The following is a 24853-nucleotide window of genomic DNA, read 5'->3' as shown; positions in this document are numbered from 1 at the left end:
GCCCCATGGTAGCTCTGTGAAAGCTGTAACTGTGTATCCAAAACCAGAGAAAAACAAGCCCAAGCTCGGTATATCCCACATTATATATGGTACCAGCTGCTTGGCAATAAGCCCGCGCTCGGTATATCCCATATTGTATGTGGTACCAGCTGCGTGGCAATATGAATGCCCATATATGTATACAAAACAAAAAGACAGTTGTCAGCGCTTATCCTTTTCACTGCATATCTGTGTGTGTCTAGCAAAATGAAAACATGAGGTATTAGTTCATATTTTGATCAAAAGATTTAAGCCCGCATCCCAACATCAAGGGAACCTCATTATATGCAGGTCCTACACTGACCTACATGCTTTAAACACCATTAAAATGCAGTTAAAATCAGATGCACTCACCTTCCAGGTATAGGAGTTTACATCTAGCAAGGGCTGGCTTGTGAGCCACACCCAAATGTGCCTTAAATAGGCTTGATGGACAGCTGCTATGACAAAAAGGCAATATTTTGAAACAAAACCAGAGAAAAACAAGCCCGCGCTCGGTATATCCCACATTATATATGGTACCAGCTGCTTGGCAATAAGCCCGCGCTCGGTATATCCCATATTGTATGTAGTACCAGCTGCATGGCAATATAAATGCCCATATATGTATACAAAACAAAAAGACAGCGCTTATCCTTTTCACTGCATATCTGTGTGTGTCTAGCAAAATGAAAACATGAGGTATTAGTTCATATTTTGATCAAAAGATTTATTGAAAGACAGTATAGGTGGGTGGCAACCCTGTAGTGTGAGTCACACTGACAATTAAAATATACAAGGCACATATAAACTTTGTGTAGCATGTAAGCTGGCTTTCAATGCTATAGACAGTAAATAAAGTCCATATTAGCCACAAACACACAGTTCTCTGATAGGGCTAATGAAGTCCACTGAATACCAGAGATATCAACACAGTCAATCCTATGTAGATGTGGCAATAGTAAATTCTCCTTTAGTATGCAAGTCCAGAAAGCCGCGGTTCTCTGATAGGGCTAATAGTCCGCTACTTGGCAGAGGTACCAAACACAGCAATTTCTATGCAGATATGGCAAATGTGAATGTTCCTTGTGGTCGGTCAACCGACAATCAGTTCCATTGGAGAAAGCCTGAGATAGGCTGGTGTTAGAGGACTTGCCCTCACTTTGAAGGACTGGTAGTTTTCTCTTAGGAAAACCTGCTCCGGTGCCGAGATAGCTGTTGCAATAGGCACAATTGTGCCTTCCCGCTGGAGTGCGATGGTGCAGATCCCGAAGTCGCGGGCTATGACAAAGTTGCGCATGCGTGAAGTGAGTCCGTTCGCTTCCCAAGGCGGCGGTCTCGGATGAATGTGTGATGCCCGTAGTGCCCGTGAGGGTACAGGGCTATATTAAAACAACGCGTTTCGCACTAGGCTTCTTCAGGGATTGGTAGTAAGTTGCAGGCAGTAGTTTGTGGTTTAAATAACCCACTTCCTGGAAGGGCTCCAATAGCTGATAGCCTGGGCTGGGTCTGCAAATGATGGACAGGTAAATGTCCAATCAGCGAGTTATAATAGTCCATAGTGTATTGGGATTGATTACTCCCGCTTATTGGTAAACATTGTCCATATGTGTCCACGAGTATGGGATAAAGGGGAATTGGATGTTTTGAAACAAAAAAGGCTATGCTCAGTCTCTGTTGGGTGTATTAAGTGTGTCCTCTTTGTATAATAGGAGTGTCGCTTTACCCAAATAGCAGGGGTTGTGAAGCACTAAATGAGTGATCACGATATTAATAAGCCTCCATAATTAATACATGAAAATTGCAAATATCCATTGTTGTGTTGCGGAACTTAGAGATTTCCCCAATATCAATAACTATAGAAAGGGGTGAATAAGATAAAGGTACTAAAGTGGAGGACCAATATTCTAGACAAAGGTCCTAAAGAAGAGGACTGAAAATACTAAGGGTACTGAACGTTGAACTAACTGGTGTAAAACCCATAAATATTGGTATTATATTATTGTAGAAAATGATTCAGCTCAAAGTCAATATTTAGACCCTCTGGTGCAAGGGTCTTTAGTCTGAATATAAGTTTGGATTCTTCCTTGGACATGTATTGAATGTAGTTACCCCCCTCCAAGGTTTGGGGACCTTTTTTATGCCCATAAACTTGAGTAGAGAAGGGTCCTTTGAATGATATTTGGCAAAATGATCAGAGACACTGTGTTTATCAAATCCATTACGGATGTTCCTCTGATGTTCGGATACTCGAGTATGCAGTTTTCTAATAGTTCTGCCTATGTATTGCAAACCACAGGGGCATTCTAGGAGGTAGATAACCCCTGTGGTGTCACATGTAATCTTGTCCTCTATAGTGAAATGTTCCCCAGTGGTGTGGGATATAAAATGGGTAGTGGATTTTGTCCAACTAATGCAGCTTTCCCTACAAGCTCCACATCTATTGCAATGATAGAACCCATTTTTATTCTCGTTGAGCCAGGTGTTATTCGTAGTGGATAGGTTGGGTGGGATGGTGCTTTTGACCAATTTTGTTCTTAAACTATTATCTTTTGTATATATAAACGTTGGTTTTTCTGGAATGACACCCCTCAGTTTTTTATCTTCCAGTAGAACTTTCCAGTGTTTTTTTACGATATGTTCAATCTTTTTTGCATCCTTGCTGCATTGATTAATAAAAGGAATTTCTATTGATGGTACTGTGTCTTTGTTTTTATTTAAGATGTTGTCCCTATCTGTATTTCTGACAGTGGATATGGCCTGTTCTACAGACAATGGATCATAGTTCTTTTCTAGGAACCGAGTTCTCAAAACCTCAGCCTGGGTGTTATAGTCATCTGTTTTTGAGCAATTACGCCTGATTCGCATAAATTGCCCTTTGGGAATATTTTGTAACCAGTTCTCATGGTGACTGCTATTTGAAGGAATGTAGGAATTGGAATCTACCTCCTTGAAAAAGGTTCTGGTTTCCAGCTTTGTATTCTCAACAAAGATCTGCAAGTCTAGGAAATTGATGGACTCGATGCTAGTGTGGGAGGTAAAATGAAGATTGAGGTTATTTTGATTGATATATTCTAGGAATAGGGTAAGTTCGTGTTTGCCTCCTGTCCAAATGAACAGGATATCATCGATGTACGGGCACCAAGGATTTAGGTATTGTAAAAATGGGTTGTTATTCCAGATGGCCTTGTTTTCCCATACAGCTACAAACAGGTTCGCGTAACTGGGCGCGAATTTCGCGCCCATAGCTGTTCCGCGAACCTGTTTGTAGAATGATCCCTCAGACCAAAAATAGTTATGGTTTAGGGTAAATGAAATGGCCTCAATAATTAAGTCGATTTGATCTGATGGGAGAGTGGAATCTTGCGTGAGAATATTTCGGACATGGGCACATCCGACATTGTGTTCAATGACGATATACAGAGAGGTGACGTCACAGGTAGCCAGTATGTAGCCTTCCTGCCAGGTAATGTTTCTAAGTATTTCTAGAACATGCCCAGTATCTTTAAGATAACTTTTTTGGGTGGAAACCAATGGTTGAAGAAAGGAATCTATGTAACTGGATATATGGGTAGTGAGTGATCCAATGCCCGAAACAATGGGTCTACCGGGTGGGTTTATATGCCTATATGTCGATGGGATATACCGAGCGCGGGCTTGTTTTTCTCTGGTTTTGTTTCAAAATATTGCCTTTTTGTCATAGCAGCTGTCCATCAAGCCTATTTAAGGCACATTTGGGTGTGGCTCACAAGCCAGCCCTTGCTAGATGTAAACCCCTATACCTGGGAGGTAAGTGCATCTGATTTTATCTGCATTTTAATGGTGTTTAAAGTATGTAGGTCAGTGTAGGACCTGCATATAATGAGGTTCCCTTGATGTTGGGATGTAGGAAAATATACATTTTGTTTGTTTAATGGATATGATGGATAAATCAATGAATTTAATACATTGGTTTATTGTAACCTAGAATAAGCCTGGAATAAATATATTTTTGTTGGCTTGTCAAGTTTTGATAAGTCTATAATGACTTGATCTTTGGTTGTTTAATGAAAGGTATGTGTAGTTAAACGACACTATGTAACTCAGGCTGATTGAAAGGAGTTTTGTAATCTGCCTAGCAATGAAGTGAGGAAATAAATTGTGATTGGATTAGCTTTATCTTTCAATCTATTGGATGGGGACCCAGGATTATTTTGATTGGCTGATGATCGAGAAATGCCATACAATGGGTTGGTGGAGTGAGAAAATAACTAGCCACAAATGATTGGCTCCTTTTTGGTCCCTATAAGCGATAACAGGTTATGATTGGACGATTATATACGGCATTCTTTAAAAAGGAGCTTAGTCTTAGTAAGCGTTACTTACCTCTGATGAAATTGTCAATCAGGACTGAGAAACGCGTCAGTGACATCACTTCCGGAACTACGATCGGCTACTAGAATAATATCAGCTGCTATATGTGAGGCAATTCTAACTCATTATCTGGATTGAATGGCCATTTGTCAGGATTTGCCTGCAAGCCTTGCGTTGCATGCTGCTTTGCCTGGCAGCTCCTGCCTTTTGGACTTTGTTATTGTGATATATATATTTTATATATATGTATTGTGGCAGTACCTCTGTTCCTTGTGTGTATTAGGGGTTAACCTGTTCACTAATTATTCCTTGCACCTGGGTGTGTCCCTTCTTATACTTGCCTCTCCCAGCATACATTGCTGGTTATTGTTGTTACATTCTGTTGTTACTTTGTTGTTGCTTACTTCTGGTTTACTTGCTGCTTGGGAGCTCATATTACCTCCTGCTTACCTGCATCAGCCATGTACCTGGTATTTACTGCAAGCTCATGACTACCTTCTGTGTTGTACTCTTCAGCTAATAAACATTGAGTGTTTTTCACCATATTCGTGGCTCCTAGCTGTATTCCTGCTTTGAACCGTGACACCATTCCTACGGACGGCATCATGCAGGAGTCTCCTTAATGATAAGTTATGTAACATACCATCGATTTACAGACACTGGATGCACACTGGTATCCTAATATTATATCTTTGGAGATCTTTACATCCCAATTGAGACCTTGTTTTGGGGATCTTATCCACTAATAGATATCAATCTTGGTGCGGATGCACATTAGTCCTATATACTGGACTGAGGAACAATATTAACATGGATCCAACAGGACTGTTGGAGATTATTGCTATGTAATATAACCCTCTTTCATATACATCGTTATTATGAGGACCATTTGAATTATCTACAACTGTTGGTTAACATCTTGATGTGCTAGCACTAGTTCAATCATATGCATGCCTGTTTATATTCAATCCGGATTGACTAAGTTCCGGGATTTACCGGTATAAATATACTTACCATTTATTTTTCTATCAGTATCCATTTTAAATGGTTTTATATGTATTTGAATAAATAATGTGCTAATTTTATCAGCGCTTCCCCATTATTTTTATTGTTATTGTAATTATACAACATTGCACATAAAGCTGTAGCAATTCTACCAGTGGTTTTATCTTGGCCCATACTTTTTTCTCTACCAGTGTACAGTCAGGGGACATCACTAATGGAAGACGAAGAGAAGCTCCTACTTTATTGAGGCAGCCATGGGTCTTATTTATTATGGTGTATTATCAACTGTATAGTGTAACTTGACAATTGTTCACAATTCCTGATTTTATGTTAATTTTATTGAAGCTATAAACATTTAGTTTATATTAATTATCACCCTCAGTTAAACCTCAACCACTTTTTAGCATAATCACATGGCTGCTCCACTAGAACATGCACTGTGTGCCACAATATACCTACCTTCGTGACTGGTATAGTCATGGCACTTATTTTTAGGGTTACAACAATGATTTCAATATATACTTTATTCAGCTTAGTATACAAAATACATATCATATTGCTTGTATAGGTTTGTAGCCCAACCGTGACAGGTAAGATGTTGTTTTTGTTTTTTAAACTTTGCCCTTGTGGGATGTTGTGAAGCACATTTTTTGTATAGGTGACAGTGTGTACAGACGTCACAGAGACACCCTATGCGTCACCCAGAGGGAAGATCTAAAAATTCTGCTTTTTTGTTTTTTGAGTTTGTTGTAAAAGTAATTTTTGAAGTTTACTAATGCAATGTTCAATTTTGCACTTAAAACATGGTTGCAGCAAGCATGAAGAGAACATTTAATCATAGGTGATTGATTAAGAGTTTTATTATTTCACTGAAATCTCTCTGTAGACAACATTATTTTTAGCTTATTATTGTTGAGGATTTGTACAATATTATTATAATAACATCAATAAGAACCACAGGTTATACAATATTCAAAACTACATTAAAAAGGTAAGGCCCGTCCAATCAGCTGCTTATTGACAACTGGAGGAAAGGGAGATTACTGTTAAAAAATGCTCTATTGTTTATAACTACAAGTATATTTATATGATGCTACAAACTTTAGACATTAGAATACAATATAAAAGAGTTTGCGATCAAATATAATATATAATACATAATATATACAATATATATCCCATTTCATAGTAAAATAGATAACACAACTTGCCTTTTTCAGGGTTTTGGTTCTCCTTCTGGTGAGTATTGGCTGGCCAATGAATTTGTTCACCAGTTAACGTCCCAAGGTTCATACACCCTGAGGATCCAGCTGCAAGACTGGGATGGAAATGAAGCTTACTCTCTATATGATCTTTTCTCTTTGGGTAGTGAGGAAAATAATTACAGGTGAGCATTAATAACACTATTAAAGAAATTAGTTTATAATCTTGTCAATAATGGGACCATCTATTGTATTGACCCAAAGCCATTCTGTGCAATCTTATCATGTGCAGAACAAGCTTTCTGACTGTAATTATAATAAGGAATGTTTCAGTGAGTCTAATTATTGCTTGCTCAGGTAACTGACACAATTCCATAGACTGGGAGTCATTGATAAACTTATTGTCCAATGTGTGTACATATCCCCATTCTGCATTTTATGGGCCATTTGAGCTGATGTGATTGTTCTATGTTCAGCCTGTGACTGCAAAGCACATGGCAGACGTTTAAAGTAATATCAGAGTACTGCCTCACACTTAGACCACCCCCTTATTTATATATATTTCGTTTTCACTTATTTCTGATAAAATACTCATTTGACCCTAATTTATGGATTATATAACACAGTACTGAAAGCAGTACAATTTTACAGATTTATGTTATTTTTACATTGTTTTACATATACACTTCCTCTATAAAAAGTGCCTACATTAAAAAAAAGTTGTACCATTGCAAGTGGTGACTATGGTCCGACTACCACTACTTTATTGGTGGAGTATAAATGTTTGCACATCTAAAAGGCTCAGCAGACTTCTGCTAGATTGTGAACAATCCTCCAAATGCTTGACGCTTTACAGCTCATTATAATATCCCTTACCGCAAAACCAACACCTTGGGGTAAATGTATGAACATGCGGGTTCTTCAACACCCGCGTGTTCAGCGTGTTCGGCGATTAAATTTCAAGCGGCGCTGCCTTGTAAAGGGAAGTTTCCCTTTACAATGCAGCGCCGCTTGAAATTTAATCGCTGAACACGCGGGTGTTGAAGAACCCGCATGTTCATACATTTACCCCCTTGTGTTTGTATTCAAGCACAGAATCATTAGTACATCTACTACACGTTCTCAATGGCATGCTACAACTGCTCCTCTGTGCACAGGTCCCTAAAAACAGATACAAAACTAACTGAATAAGGCACAAAATGGGAAAAAAATAATTTTTCCCTTGTGCCCTAATTTTCTTTAGATCATAAATGACATCCACTGTGAACTTAAATTGTGCCAAGATATATCTCTTTGTACTCACACATTAGTAAATGTTACAAGATGCCTTTTTATGTGGGATTTACTCTTTAGTAACAGTAGTGAGATGGAAAAGGGTTATGTGAAATAATATCATGTTATCCTTCCTTGTTTTCTGTCAGCTGTATTATTGACCATTTTAATTAGTGATATTCAGACACAGTCTAAGCAACCATCATTGGCTGACTATCAGCAGCCCCCTGCTCACTTCAAGACAAACAGGACATGTTTCTGTGTGGGTTGGAAGGCAGCTTGTTTTAAGAAAGCTGTTGTCTTTGTCATCACAGGCAAACAACACTTTAGATAAACAAGTGAAAATGTCACCGGGTATTTGGATTGGCTTGGCACGTCTGCACAGGGCATGCTTTGCTTTTGTCTGTCAACAGACATCAGACTGTAATGAATGCTTTGAAGCTATGTCCAAAAGGAAGGGAACCTGCATTGGTCTAAAAGCCCAAATATTATCACAGAAGGGAGGGAACAAAAATGCATATACAAGACATACATACTATGGGGCTTTAGACAGAGGCCTCAACTCTGATTGCTTCAATGTCCATATTATTCCAGCAGATGTTCCTATATTACAGCTGCAGTGTAATACACTGCTTATAGAATTAAAAGGCAGCTAAAGTTACTAAACACCAGTAAATTAACTGATCATCAGTAAAAAGAATCAACATTTTAACTGTCAGTTAGAAAAATGTCAAGGTCAGTAAATATTTTCTATACTACCACTACAATAATAAAGTCTCAAAAATGATTGTGTAGGGTTGTAAACCCCATACTTACCATCCCTAAGCCCCTTACTGTTGCATCCTAAGCGCAAATTATCATCTCGGCTTAGTACTGTTTGGAAATGAAACAGAAAAGGTCATGTGTATGATGTGGTCTTTAAATAATAATTTCTATAAAATGTGGTTTTGTTAAATTAATGGAACTGTATGTTACTCATTCAGAAATGTAATTTTTGTGTATAAAATTGAACTACAACGAAGTGCTTAATATTAAAACTTGTTTTCTCTTTTTATCAATGCTAATAATGCCCCAATCAATAAATGTAAGTCTTCACTGTCTTCCTTCCTCTAGGCTGAATCTGAGAGGATACAGTGGGACAGCGGGACGAACAAGCAGTTTTAGTCCCACAGGGATAGACTTCAGCACAAAGGATGTAGATAATGACAGGTGTAGCTGCAAATGTGCTCAAATTTCAACAGGAGGTAAAGTTACATATTTAGGTGCTACTGTACTAATGTTCCATTCTCATTCCTTGTCTGTGTTATTCATGTTCCATCCATCACAGGAGTACTGTATTCTTGTATATAGTTAGTTTTCATTGTCTTTGTAAATTTGTTTTAACATGTGGTAAGCACTGTCTGTGCATACTGCAGTCTAGGGGGCTCATGCAGAGTTGGTCACGTTTGCACCCTGAACGTGTTCAGGAAAAGACACATGCAACAAAAAGTGCATTTACATGTTCAGTCTGACAGCTCAAGATGCGTCCTGCTGTAAAACACTAGTATTTGTTCCAGATGTACATCAAGCCTAGAAGAGTGTCTACTTACACCCCACCATAGTGCAGAGAAAGTGTAAAGGCTTGGCAGTGTTAGTAGTAAATGCTAAAGTGCATTACCCTATTGGTACACAATATAATAATTTAATGAAGTAACATATACACAAGAGAGAATAGTGTCTTGACAGTTATGAATAAATGTAAAAGCCTCACTTTCAATATAAAATGTAATGACATACAAATATATATTAAATTATATTAAAATTAAATTACATTAAATAAAAATAACATCTGTTGTTTTCCCCTTTTGAGAATGAAATGGGAATTTTCCCTCTTAAAGTAGTACAAATGGAAATGCCAATTGAGTAATATGAAAAGATAGCCATGATGCTAATGATTTAAATACTATGACCTGGAGGGACCCATAAGCAATCAGCCAATCAGAAGCTGTTAGCTAGTGCTGCTGAGCACCATCATCATCACATTGCACCAGACACCTCCTGACAGGTGTATCTAAGTCTGTATCCAGATCTACTTGAGTTGCAATTAAATAAACATACCCTTACTGTACTTGGTCTACGCTTACCCGCCACTTACCTACCCTGTTCTTCCTCTTTAAGTGAAAGGAATAGTAAGTGTAAGTATACAATACGGTTTTTGAACATGCACAGTAGGAAAATGCACAAATTATGGGGAAACAATGTGTGTTCAACTCTACATGACCCTCTATATTTTCATGATAAAGCAAATCTTTCTGTACATATAAATATATTCATCAATCAATGTATCTTCAGTGTGAAAGGTAGAGTTAAGAGAAAAAATAGCACCCGTGAAAGCTTATTTACTAACCACAGAATATGCAGGTGCACAGCACACTTACATTTCCACAAAAGCACCTATATGTCAGCCAAGCACATACATAGGAGCATGCTCACTTCTTGCTAGTTAAAGTAACAAACTCATTTTTTCTAAAATATATAGTGGCAAGAGTGCAAGCTTTATTTCTTTTGTTCACCCTTCGTATTTAATATTTAAAGAAGAACAACACTCATATTAAAGTTTTTACATTAAGCCCCCTAATAGCATAATACACGTGATATTGTTATTTGAAATGTATCCTTATCATGGTTAAGTGATTCTATAGTACAAGTATTTCATAAAATCATACTGTTATTAAAAACGAAACTGCTATAGAGAATGCATAATGACAGTGGCATATTCATTATATGTGTTAGTACCATGATAATGTACAATATACTAAGTTTATACAGTTTTGAATATCCTCATGAAGAACCCTGTACTAATAAAGCCTCTTTTTTCCTTAGGATGGTGGTTCGATGCCTGTGGTCCATCCAACTTAAATGGAATCTATTATTCAGGTGGATCTGGTACAGCTAAGTACAATGGCATCAAGTGGCATTACTGGAAGGGACCCAGCCATGGCCTAAAGTCTGTCACCATGATGATCCGCCCTACAGACTTCTGATCTGGTCAACAGATTGGTTTTGAAAGCCTTGCTTAGAACTGTACTTGTTTTGTTTTTTTTAGATATTTGGAAACCATGCAAGAAATGGTCTGCATTCTGCACTGAAAATACAATACATGCTGCCCACTGTCTTTTATTCAGTGATGGCTCGTTTACCAGAGTATAGGGCAGGGAAGTTGGAACTAAAGCAAACAAGAGTCATATACAAGCTCACCATTGTTTCTGCACTGGCATGATAACTGGGTCTGCTGATTGTGTGATCACCACAACTGTTGGAGAACAGCATAAACCAACTATACACAATACTACTCAGCAGGAGTGATGTCCCTTTAAAGAAAGACTCTGAAATAAAATAACACTTCCACAGTGTAATACACTGTTTACCATTGTCTAGCAGCCTCATTTATTCAAAGCAAGACGTAATAATATGCACCCAACAACTGCTCAATTTGGTGATAACATCTCTCAACTGTTTGATCAACCTAATAACCTGAGATAAATAAAGTTCCAGGTTGAACTGATATTTTCCATGACTTACTTTATAAAAATGTTTTGCATCAGTAAACTTCCTTGATGACCCTATGGTCAATGACTGTGCTTCTCATGCTTATTCCAAGAGTGAGGTTGTCTTTCAAGGAAATCAAACTGGTAGCTATGTGTATAACCTCATGTCACACATAGTCACGTACGTGTTTTCCCCAATCTGGACATACTTTTAAATCTCACTTAAGTAAAAACTGTGCAGAGTGTTGAAAACTAGTGCTCAAGACAATGTCATGACCTCTGGGTCTACATGAACTGGAATTTCCTCCCGCTCACGCTCTTTTCTGGAACTAGAATCGTCTGGATCTTGGAATGTCAGCAATCACCATGGAGCTGTGAAAAGTGACTCCCATAGGTTTGATATTCATATTGTAATCAATATTGATATCAAAAGAGATTAACAAGTGACAACAAATGAAGATTCATGATCAACGACATCAAAATGGCTCTACAGACATATCTATGTCTCTAAATGACCCTATCACCTTTGTATTTTCTATTTTCTTATTGGAAACATATTTATATGTTAGAACTCCTCCTTTTGTATTTACATGCACAAGAGCTAGAACATCGCATAGAGGTTGAATGTCCTAGCATTCCTTGACCTGCTATTTTTATTAATTAAGACACCAAAATTATTTTAACTTCAACCTTAAAATGCACTGTAAAATCTACTTGGAAATAGAGGTCCCGCTAAATTTTTTGTAACGTAACTTCACAGATTGTACGTAAAAGCGAATGTTCTCGCAAAGTCGCATGGAATAACATAATACCAAGATTCAGCTATTCAAATATAGTTACCTGCTTTATATGGCTGTTTACTCCTTGTTGTCATGACTTTCCTTGCCCCCAATTCATCTGTTTTTATAGTATTTAATTTTTGTAGCATTAATTACTGTGCAATTAAATGATATTCAAACAAACCAGCATTTATCTGTCAATTACACACCCCAAAGTGTTGTATTAACACTCAGGTGAAAAGAATAAATGGAAGAATGTGTTCCTTTGTAGAGGAGACACCATCAATGCAATAAGTTACCTAAGTTGGCCAACAGGAAGCCTTTATTCCAACCGTGCCTTACGTTGCATCAGACTTTTGTCTAAAAACTACCAATTTATGTGAAATTGTTAAAATGTCGTCTTTCAAATTATTTTATTAATATTTTAATAAGTTGTTGACCAATGACAGTACACAATGGCAGATCACAGGTATAAGCTAAACATTTTATTTACAACAACTAAACTGAACTCAAAGGATGTAAGTTGTGTGTATAAAAAGGCTTCACTTATCTGTAATAGCTTTAGATGTGATTTTCTTCTGAAACTTTATATATATATATATATATATACACATATATATATATATATATATATATATATATATATATATATATATATATATATCTAATATATATAAGCCTAGCGGCGTGTGTTAGTGTGTGGAAAAAACTATTTTCTCAGAAAGGGCTGACCTGAAATTTGGTATACTGACATTATTTGACAAAAAAATTATAATAGTGAAGTCAGTTAACTTCCATCATCCCCCCTTCCCCCGGTGAGAGGGGTAGTAAAGGCTAAATTTACCAGTTGAGGGCTCAAACTCTTGACCGTGTGGGTATTTATTTACCAGAGCCTGTGTTTGGTCATGGACAATTGTATGTCGCATTTTCACGAGTACGGAGAAGCAGTGATGTGAAAGTGCAGGTTATGAATACTGCCCTTCAAGGAAGACTGATTGAGCACAGCGATAAGGTGTTTAGCAGAAACATTGTGGTTTTAGAACAGTAAGACGATGGAGATTAAGGATGTGGCGATGAAGATGAAGGATGAGGTGATGGAGAAGAATGATGAGGTGGTGACATGTGGACAAAACCACGTTAAAAAAGGGCGCTTACTTCGGGAAGTAACGCTCTTCCCCTGAGGAGGCCTGGCCTAGCCCCAAATGCATGACAAAAACCTTTTTAACACCTTAAGTAGCTTGATTTGACTAGAATGCATGAGTATCATGCACGGGTTAACTTGTGTGTGTATATATATATATATATATATATATATATATATATATAACCCTGTCAGAACCCTGACTCCTCCTGTACAGTTAATAAACAGGTGGAACATTGCTAGTACAATACACAGTCTCCTCAATCCTCTTACACAGTACTTTATTACAGTTGCACAATAAATTCAAGTTACATATCATACTTTCTAGGCCCAGTAGTTCTACAACTTCTCACAAGCTCCAGCCTCTCTGTGCTTCTTATATTTGCAGGCACACTGAAGGCTTTCTCACAGAGTTCTTGCATCGACCATCCCCAAACACTAGTTTGCAGGAACCTATGACCTGGAAACTGTATTTGTTCTGGAGAATAGTATTGCCACCTAGCAACAGCCGGTGGGCTAGGCAACAAGCCTTCCGAATACTCTGAGGCAGGGGAAAGTGAAATAATTTTCAGTTCCCCTGCCAGAAATGGAGCGGTGCACATGCTCCCGCTGTTCGTATGCATATCAGGTCGTGTGCACAACCATGGTCACGGGAGCACGTGCTTGAGCACCGCTGGTCAGATCTTTCGGAAGCTTAGAAAGGAATAGTGAAAAAGATAAATGATAACCGTTGAGCCTGACAGTTCTGGCACTTTTAAATTGTGGAGGAAGACCAAAGACAGATATGTTCTGTAATCATAAACAACAATTTATTGAACTTTAACTGAAAACTGATGATAACGGCTTATATGTTGCTGTTATAGTTAGTAGAGAAAGAAGCTGGAAAACATATTTGGCTCCAGAAATTAGGAATGGATTCTAACGCCGGGGAGTAGATCACTTCTGCTCCTTATTGATGGCTGCCTCAGTCTTCTCGTTCCTTGCTGCACCTAGAGGGATGGCGGAAGGAAATATTATTAATACATTAATGTAGAGTCTTCAAAGAAAACAACAGTATTAGCAACAGGAGAATTAGTGGTGATAGTTGCTGCTAGGTGGCAATCCTATTCCCTAGAACAAATCCAGTTTCCAGGTCATAGATTCCTGCTAACTGCTTAGCGAATGTACGAACTGAGGACCATCTTGCTGCCTTTAGCTGGCACTTTTGTGTCTGCTGCTTCTGTAGAGAGTGGCTTCTAAACTGGTTTGTATCTATCCCTGCAACTTTCATGGTCACCATAAAAGCTGGGTCATATGGGAGCCAACTAGGTGGATGGACACAACCCCAGACAAAGGTTAGGCTATGAAAAGTCATATATAGCATCTAATTCAGCTATGGGATTATTGAACGAGGAAGTCTTAATGTGACCTTTAAGAATGATGTGGTTCCCCATAGGAGTCTTTGAAAGCAACGGGTCTTAGGTGTGTATAAGGGCCAGTTCAGCTCCGCTAGCTGTTATGGCCAGAGCCAGCAAAGATGCCAATTTATGGGATAAATAATAAATGCTGGAGTCCATCTCCCATGAAGCTAGGGAGGAGAGGAATGGCTTGATATTGCAAGTTAGGGAGTTTTTTGGTAAAATGGGTCATGAAAGGTATATACCCTGTAACATATGGAGATATAGTTTCTTATCCGGTAAGACTGGAATCATTATAGCAATGATTTGATGGTAGCTTGTGTACATAAAATGGATACGTGGTTTTATAGAACCATCTTGCTTTTCTATAGAAAACAAGTGCCTAATCCAGCTTTTAGCAGCTGGGTCCGCCAATTCTATTTTTTCTTACCATAGGGCCAATGTCAGTGGCTCGTCTAATTGAGGACTGCAATTCCTTGAACAAAAAATATGAAATACCTGGTATGGGAAACAAATTAAAGGGAAGTTTAACCCTGGCTAGATTACTTTTAACAATCACCTGTCTGTGGTGATCTGCTGCAACTCCGAATATGACTGTGAGTTTTCTGGTGAGGAGGATATTTTGGTGAATATGCTGTAACTGCAGCCTCTCTTAGCATTGTTCCATGTATTTGTGGCTGATCCTCTGGTGGCATATTGGGATCTGTGAAAAATGCCTCCTCTTTGGACTCTTTTTGTGCCTTGAAAGTCTTGTGCCGGACCTTTGGCTCTCGAGCTCCGACCCCCTTGAATAAAGGGCCTCCTAAAAGGCTCATTTACTTTTTTGAGGTCTGAGAAGGATTTTCGTGCTATTTGGTATGTTTGACCACTTCTATAAACGGAGACATAAAAAGGTCTGCATCTGTCAGATATGGGAACTCAAGAGATTTGGGAGCAAGGTCTGCCAAACCTGCTCTGGTCAGCCACCTAGACCCGCAGGAGTTGCTATACTAATGACTTCAAGTAGGGCTAGCTTGATGCCACTAAAGAATGAACATCCGGACTCCCCTTCTCTCTCTGCCTTTGTCTAACATGAATAGCAGAGGCCCAGCTCTGGCCACTATCTTGTATTGGATCTTCCTTAATGTCTGTAGGGTCATTCATTTGTGTTGCATACTATGGGCACTTACAGGAAAAGGGGGAATATGACCTGAGCAGTGTTACCTGTGGTTAATTTTGTTTTTCACATTTTTTAGTTTTCTTTAAATTTTTCTTTGATGCCCGTGGACTCCCTGAACATGATGACGATTTTGCACTCTCATAAGGAATATTTTTCACCTCAGAATCTGAGGAGTAGGTGATTCTGAATTCCCTGACAGGAATTTCTTCTTTCTATTATAAATGATTTCCTCAGAGGAAGAAGAGGAAAATACTGCCCTTTTATGGGCTCTCTTTCCCTTTTTTACAGCCAGCAATGCCCTGGTGTGCACCATTCTGTTTCTGTCAGGGGAAGTAAGAATTCTTTCACTTTTACCTGCCTCAGCGTATTAGGGAAGCTTGCTGCCTAACCCATCTGCTGTTGCTAGGTGGCAAGCCTCCTGACGAACAAATATCCAGGGACTCTCCTTCTCATGATAACCATGCTGCCCTGATTCAGCGAGCACTACTTACTGTATGGGGGCACTTTCCAAGGGGGTTCCTCCTCCTCAACAGCTTCTACAATAGCAACGCTGCCTCTGCAGCAACTCACCCTACTACATATGGGGGTACTTCCAAAGGGTCTTTTTATATGGGGGCCTTCTTCACCTTTTCATGGGGACTCCTTTTTTACAAATGATGCCATGCTACATGATAAACATGGGAGCTCTACATAGAGGGTTCTGTCTTGCTGGAAATCCCCCTTCTATTATACAGTTAGCCAACACTGCAGTGCCGGGGGCCCACTTCCCAGCTATGCCTGGGATCACCTACCATCCTTTCTAAAATGACACTCTCTTTTGACCTCTTTTAAAAATTCTGGTCCCCATGTGATTTGTCAAGGCTGCTCGGCCATGCCCCAATAATGATGCAACTCTCAGAGTGACTGTCCGTCAGCTGCTGTCCCAGCAACCTCTGCCTGCTATGACCGGTGGGCGTTGTGTGGCACTTCAAGCGCTGGCAGGCTTTACATAGGGACTTGCCAGGAATAATATGTAATATTTTTGCAGCAAATAAATGTGTCTTTGTTTGTTTGTTTGTTTATTTGGTCATCGGAGAGTACATAAAGTTGAAACTGTCAAACTATAAATTAGGAAGAAAATAGTCCACACACCTTTTCTGCTAAGATCGTACCCCAATCCAACCTACATGCCTCCATTTAGTCTTGGCTATCCCCTTAATATTTTAGACTATAACCCCCATTTCTGCATAGTTGGGCCTGTCCTATGAAAATCAAGACTGTTGGAGCGGTATGCTGGTAAGCACAGGGCTACACTTTCGCATGTGGCATTATGTTTATTATGAAACGTCTGTTTAATTGATATATTATCTCATTAGACTTGATTCATAGGCCTTTTAAGATCCAGCATATATGAAATGCATTGGGGGAATATCATCTGTTTGAAGTGGCTCCATGCTGTACACCACTAGCATGCAGTCAAATTACCTCTTTTTTGTTGTTCACACTTCTGCTATCCATTTTCAATTATAGTAATCCGCCTTTGACAATAAGCTAAGTTATTGTGTGTCCAGCCTCTCTTGCTCAAACCTTGTCTGTGTTACTCTTGTAAAAATGTTGCGGTAATTAAAATGCTCAGCTACACTAATAGATTTCAGCAGCACTATAAAGCTCCATGGTACTGGAAGCTCAGAGCTTAGGTTAGAGGGCAAAGCATGAAATACAGAGATGTGTCTGACAGCCCTTACTTCATTGGATTCGGATGTAGGGATTTAATAATACCCCCATAGAGGACACAAACTGGAACAGCTGCTTTTGTTTCAAGCATTCGATCTCCCCTTCATGATAAGAAAATAATTCTAGTTACAAATGTCTGTAAAACAATAACATGTACATTTTAGATGTTTGTTTTTGTGCTCAGGCAATGTTAAATTGCAATGCATTTTTTTTTTACATTTTTCCAGCTGTAACAGTAAAAGGTAGTCATTTGGCCCAGACTATGTATGTAATAGTGTACCACAATCCTTATAGAGATTAATCACTGTGTACCTGATTGGATGCACCCAGGAACAATGACCAGCTTTAAGGACAAGCAGCAGTCATGGCTGGAACTATTCAGGGTTGAAAATTGATACCAATAGTTAATGATAAGTTACCAATGTGAACTTTTGTCAATACAAATATTGATGAAATTTCTTTACTCCTCATACTAGCAATTTCGAAAGTCCTTTAGTAGTTGCATTATTACTGGATACATTAGATATGGGTAGGCTTAAATATGTGATTGGACTGCCAATCAAGTTGAATTTTCCTTATGCACTCGCAGCCCGATAGTGCCAGTACAGCCATCATCATCATCGTCATCATCAATTATTTATATAGCACCAGCAGATTATGTAGCGCTTTACAATTGGAAACAAACAGTAATAAAACAATACTTGGTAATACAGACATACAGAGAGGTAAGAGGGCCCTGCTTGTAAACTTACAATCTATGGGACAGTGGAAGTAAGTATATATACACTTTATGGGTATAACCTTTGTATTTCAATGACACTTTATTTTTCCAAGTGGGGACACCAGTTCGCCAGTATATATGTGAGCATTACCGATGATTTCTTTAATAAAATCTTTGCAAACAGGCTTTTGTAATCACTTGTATTTATCACTGACAGAGCAGAGTCTGTGTCTAACTCCATTTGCAATTTAAGTCCTGCCCCTTCCATACTGACCAAAATCATTTGGTGCTCTTTTGCCGTTATGGTGTGCACCTCTAGGCAGTTTAGACCGGTTTTTTTCCCATTACTATCAGTAGAATCTGACTCATTGTCACATGATAAACCTGAGGTGCTGTGTATTTTCTCCCAGGGTCTTTTGAAACTTATGGGCAGTTGTGTGCTTTCCCCGACCAGCATACCCTTTCAATATGGCTTCTTTTGAGACATTTTCTACACACTATGGACCTGATTCATTAACGATCTTAAATTAAGAAGTTTCTTATTTAAGTCTCCTGGACAAAACCATGTTACAATGCAAGAGGTGCAAATTAGTTTTCTGTTTTGCACATAAGTTAAATACTGACTGTTTTTTCATGTAGCACACAAATATCAACTTTAAATTTCAGTGTACAAATAAGCTATCAAGTATTTGTGTGCTACATGAAAAAAGTCAGTATTTAACTTATGTGCAAAACAGAATACTAATTTGCACCCCTTGCATTGTAACATGGTTTTGTCCAGGAGACTTAAATAAGAAACTTCTTAATTTAAGATCCTTAATGAATCAGGCCCTATGTCTTTAAACCAGCACTGGCAGACATCATGTGAGGACTTTCCACAATGGAAACAGGACTGTCTCTGATTCCAGTGCATTGGATGTGTAGTATATTCTAGAATCTTTTTTTTTCAATTCTGACGCATCCCTGGTTGCAGTCTTCCCTGAAATACCAGTAGACATTGCCCGCTCTAAGGTCAGTTGAGGCTCAGCCAGCAATTTCTTTTGTGTATTCTCACTTGTCACATTACATTCTAAACAGTCTCTTAGGACATCTGATAACCTTGTTCCAAATTGACAGTGTACAGATAACTTTATCGGTTCGGCAATATATTCTATCACATTTTTACTTTTACCTTTGTTCCTTCTGTGAAACCGAAATCTCTCAGCAATCACTAATGATTTTAGGATTTAAATGCTTTTGCAAAATGTTCACTGCTATAATTAGCATCACAGTATAGTTCTTCTCTTTCAATATATGTGACCCAATCTTCTATACATACACTATAAAAGTATACAATAGAATACAATAGAATAGTAGAATACAAAAGTATTTGAACACTTGACCATTACACCAACAGTGCTATAATGACATTGTGCCTGATTTATTAAGGAACTCAGGCAAGAAATTTCTTACTTAAATCTTCTGGACAAACCATGTTAAAATGAAAGGGATGAAAACTAGTTTTCTATTTTGCACATAAGTTAAATACTGTCTGTGTTTTCATGTAGCACACAAATATCAACTTTAAATTTCTATGTCCAAATACGCTAGCAAGTATTTGTGTGTTAGATGAAAAAACAGCCAGTATTTAACTTATGTGCAAAATAGAAAACTAATTTTCACCCCTTTTATTTTAACATGGTTTTGTCCAGGAGACTTAAGTAAGAAATGAATCAGGCCCATTGTATTTAAATAAATATACTTTATTGTACTTTTGCAGTGATAACAGCTTCCACTATTCTTGGAAGGCTTTCCACAAGATGTTGGAGTGTTTCTGTGGGAATGCATTTATGATATCAGGCACTAATTTTGGAGGAGAAAGACCGTCTCTCAATCTCCATTCCAGTTCATGCTAAAAGGTGTTCTATGGGGTTGAGGTCAGGGCTCTGTGTGGGTCAAATAAAAGAAAAATGTTGTCCGGCGCTCAGAAACAAACAGAATTTAAAAATCACTGTGTCAGCATAAACATAAAGGAGAATTTTGTGCACAATATAGCTATATTGGGGTTAAGCTCACCTGCCGGACGTCAAGGCATCTCCTGTAGGTGAGTCCCTAAGCTAGTGATACAAATTTACATTCAGGGTGTTCTATTTAAAACCTTCCCCTGAACCTCCATCTTATAAAGGCTGCAGCACCTTTGTAGGGAGTGGTCAACTCCCAAAAAACTAGAAAATAGTGAAAGGAAAAAAGGGCGCTTCTTTAAATTAATGAAATGTGCACAAGTGTATAAAATCATTTGAAACGGCAGCCAAGGACAAATAGGACCAATGTGCAAGTGCAAATAAAAGAAAAATGTTGTCCGGCGCTCAGAAACAAACAGAATTTAAAAATCACGATTCAAATGATTTTATACACTTGTGCACATTTCATTAATTTAAAGAAGCGCCCTTTTTTCCTTTCACTATTTTCTAGTTTTTTGGGAGTTGACCACTCCCTACAAAGGTGCTGCAGGCTTTATAAGATGGAGGTTCAGGGGAAGGTTTTAAATGGAACACCCTGAATGTAAATTTGTATCACTAGCTTAGGGACTCACCTACAGGAGATGCCTTGACGTCCGGCAGGTGAGCTTAACCCCAATATAGCTATATTGTGCACAAAATTCTCCTTTATGTTTATGCTGACACAGTGATTTTTAAATTCTGTTTGTTTCTGAGCGCCGGACAACATTTTTCTTTTATTTGCACTTGCACATTGGTCCTATTTGTCCTTGGCTGCCGTCTCAAATGATTTTATACACTTGTGCACATTTCATTAATTTAAAGAAGCGCCCTTTTTTCCTTTCTCTGTGTGGGTCAGTCAAGTTCTTCCACACCGAACTCATCAAACCATGTCTTTGTAGTCCTTGCTTTGTGCACTGGGGCACAGTCATGTTGGAATAGAAAAGGGCCTTTCCCAATCTGTTGTCACAAAGTTGGAACTATAGCATTGTCTAAAATGACTTGGTATGCTCTAGTACTATCACTTAAGTTGACAGCGGAATATCCTGCAGGGATGATATCTCACAAAACTGTCTTATTGCAAAGGTGGCATCCTGTCACAGTACCACGTTTCAAGTCACTGAGTTCTTCAGAACAACCCATTTTGTATCACAAATGTTTGCAAATGGAGGCTGCATGGTTAGGTGCTTGATTTTATACCTCTGATTGAAACACTTCAATTCAATAATTAACATGTGTGGCCAAATACTTTTGTCCAAATAGTGTAGTTGCCTACTCTCCCAGAATGTCCGGGAGACTCACGATTTTTTGGAAGCTCTCCGGGACTCCCAAGAGATCAGGACAACCACCTGAATACTGCCTGCTGTGTTGGTGAACAGGGTTGCCAACTCGGAAATAAAAAACAAGCAACCACTTAGTGAAAAACAAGCCCAAAACAAGCTCAAACCAATCCTAAAAAGCCCCAAAAAAAAAGCCCAACTTACAGGGGACCCTCCTTTTCTATAACACTAATTTCTACACTGAATCTCCATTTAGAAAACCTTTATAAACACAAGAGGACACATTTATACACTGATATGGCAAATGAAAAAGCAAATGCTGTAATTTAGGACACTGGTATGTCTATACCACACAGCCTCATGATATAACAGTATAAGCAGGAGGCAGATGTTATATAGCAGTGTTACCTGCTATAAGTGCAGCGATCCTGTGTCTGTCACAGCACTTATTTCAGTAGGTTGCTGTAGATCATTCTTCCTGTGATTTATTCCATGTCCTCCTCTGACTCCGCCCACCCACAAAGCCCCACTTCATTGGAGGATGTTGTTGCACAACCCCCCCACAAAAAAAAAACCTGAATGCACTAATCACAAAATAGTAACAGAGGAAAAAAAACAAAATAAACGATTATGCAGCCTGTGGACATGGAGAACGTCTCCAAGCCCAAAAACAAGCTACCTGCGGCAGTGAAAAAAACCCTGCAACTTCACAAAAAAAGTAGCCCAATTCCGCTTGTTATAAGCAGAATTGGCAACTATGTTGGTGAAGTGAGAGGGGGCGAGGCTAATTGCATCATCCTTGCTCCACCCCCTGTTATAATAGGCTGAAACTGGTATTGTATAGCAGTGGCGAGGCCTAATGATGTCATTAGTGTGGCCACGCCCCCAAGACACGGCCAACTTTGGCGATCTCCCGGACTGGTGATCTACAAACTTGGCAAGTATGCCTTTACAGCACTATCAAAAGCAGCTAAAGTGCCAATGTATCCTGACATTTTGCCTTTATGTCCTTTTTAGAAAAAGAATTTTATAACTCATGTGCCCCTAGCCTGTGTGATTCTGGCAGTCTGCATGTGCTGCTCCTTCGCACCCCATAATTACTCCGCCAGGCCAGAGAACCAATGCTGATGAAGAGTTTAAACCTATTCACCAGTGTTAAGTCTGTGACTTATAATTCAATAGAAACTTTCTTAGTTACCAAGACACAGTGGTTATTGTACGCTACTTTACTATAGAACGGCAGAAAACACATTACATAGAAGATAGATTCATACACCAACTATATACAGCACAAAATAAGATCAGGTGTAACTCATAGGGCAATCTCTTGGTTCCTGGCCACTTAGTTAAGTGGCAGGACTTAGGACGCGATTCACCTCCCCGTCCCCTCACGCCCACCCCATCAACCGGATCTCTTGGTGACCAACTTGCTAAAGTTGGCAAGTATGGAACTACATTCACAACAGTCTTCTGCTTTAAATCATGTACTAGGTCATTTGCCCAATTGCCTCTCCTGGAATCTTGATCATTTGGCTTGGTGCTGCTTTGCTTTCTCTATAGCAGAATATCTGACATAGCTGTTCTAATTGAAAGCCTTAGAGCTGCTGTGTTGAATCTATAATCCTACAGAAAATTAACACTGAAGGCGATCGCCAGAAGTGCTATGTGAGTGTGGGTACCCACAGCCTATATTAGGTGCTAATATAGGGAAGTGGGGATTTAGTGCAGGGATTATTTTGTGGAAAGCCCCTTGTGTTACTTTAGATTTGTTTTTTTTAATGCCCTTTTTTTAGACAAATCATCTTACCCCATTTGAAGATTGCTAAGGGTCCTTCAGCCACCCCTCATATATTTTTCTACAGGGATTGTTTGTTGTTGTATATTAATTGTATCACATTTCTATATTCTTTTCACAAAAATATCTCCATCTGCTTTCATAGAAAAAAAAAGCCATGGCATATTATGTGTGACATTTGCTGTTTTCTGCACGTTATGGAGCTCATCATAATATATTACATAAAATATTGCACAAAAAATGCAAAGGCTGCCCTCTGGCGTTTGAAACAGCCACAAAAAAGTAACTTGTGTAAAGAAAACATTGCCCCTTGGTGGTGGAAAGCTGAACGGCTAGAGAAAACTACATTTCCCAGAGTCCCTGCATCTAATGGATAGGAAGCTGATGAATAGGAATTAGGAAGTTTGTTATTACACCGAACTAAGTTTGTAGGTATGTGTGTTTGATATCAGATGCTGTGTGCAGATTCCCTCCTCTTGTATGTGTAAATCAGGTTTTATTACTCTGCAGGTTTTTATGGGAGACTTTGTCATTTCCTTTGTTCCTTTATATTGATAATAACTACCAAATGTATTAACACTACTACACATATCCAAATTGATGACTGTATACAGAAACCAGAGGGCTAATTCTAGGTAACTGAGAGACGTTTTTGATATCAGTAGTGGTTTATCACAAATTGCAGATCTGTACTTTTATACATTATAATTTCATACAGATCTGCAGTATCATACATTATAAGGTTAGAATTCTTAAACACCACCCAGTTTACTTTTCACAGCAGAGTCATTTTAAATAAGGAATTTATAATTGGGCCACTTAGGATGTGGGTAAACTAACTTTAACCATCTACAACAAGCAAAGCTTTTCAGGGTAATGTAAAAATAAACAATTAGGGGTGCCAAGAGAAAAAAAGAATCTACTGTAAAAATGATATTCTAACAGAATCAATACTCCAAACATTTAGCCAGCACAAACATTATAAAATTTATTAAAAATTTATACATTTAACAAATAATAGATAAAAATACTGTCTAGGACACCACAAGTAAACAAAAAGAAAAGAAAACACTTTATAGTATCAGTAGGAGTGCTTATACCATAGATAGAACCAAACTAAAAAATGATATATAAAATTAATATAAATCCAGCATAGACCAAATTGATAGCTTAGGATTTAGTTCCAAAGTCTTGTATAAGAAACAGTCAGTATAAACAACTGAAAAGTTAGGGTGGTGGAGGTGAGTGGCCAGCTCACCCGAACAATCTTGAGAATTCTCTCTCCTTTGATTTTGAAATGTGGAAAACGTATATTTGAAGAAACATGGGTAAGAAGATGTTAAATTGGGGGATAACAGGGGCACTACAACCTCTCCGTCTGTTGATTTCTGACAGATGTATATCTCACCAGGGGGTAAATGTATCAAGCTGAGCGTTTTCCTGCGGGTTGAAAAACCAATCAGATTCTAGCTATTATTTATTTAGTGCATTCTACAAAATGAAATCTAGAATCTG

General features: G+C 38.5%; 2 protein-coding genes across 3 annotated transcripts in view; both read left to right on the top strand.

Annotated features, from left to right (window-relative positions):
* LOC142138636 (angiopoietin-2-like) overlaps positions 1 to 12339 on the top strand; it is a 45763-nt gene extending 33424 nt beyond the window's left edge. The window contains exons 7-9 of the mRNA XM_075195459.1: positions 6597 to 6763; positions 8964 to 9094; positions 10713 to 12339. Coding sequence (XP_075051560.1) covers positions 6597 to 6763; positions 8964 to 9094; positions 10713 to 10873 — 459 coding nt within the window. The 3' untranslated portion in view covers positions 10874 to 12339. The remainder of the gene's footprint in view (positions 1 to 6596; positions 6764 to 8963; positions 9095 to 10712) is intronic.
* An 11362-nt stretch (positions 12340 to 23701) lies between these two features.
* Positions 23702 to 24853, top strand: part of LOC142138635 (uncharacterized) — a 32467-nt gene continuing 31315 nt past the window's right edge. The window contains exon 1 of one of the 2 annotated variants that reach the window (XM_075195456.1): positions 23702 to 23770. The gene's annotated coding sequence lies outside the window, so the exon portion shown is untranslated. The other variant, XM_075195457.1, reaches the window with a different exon arrangement.

The sequence above is a fragment of the Mixophyes fleayi genome, chromosome 2 (assembly GCF_038048845.1).
Source record: "Mixophyes fleayi isolate aMixFle1 chromosome 2, aMixFle1.hap1, whole genome shotgun sequence".
Lineage (NCBI taxonomy): Eukaryota > Metazoa > Chordata > Amphibia > Anura > Limnodynastidae > Mixophyes > Mixophyes fleayi.
Note: the sequence above shows the minus strand (reverse complement) of the source record. Positions and strands in the feature narration are given on the sequence as shown.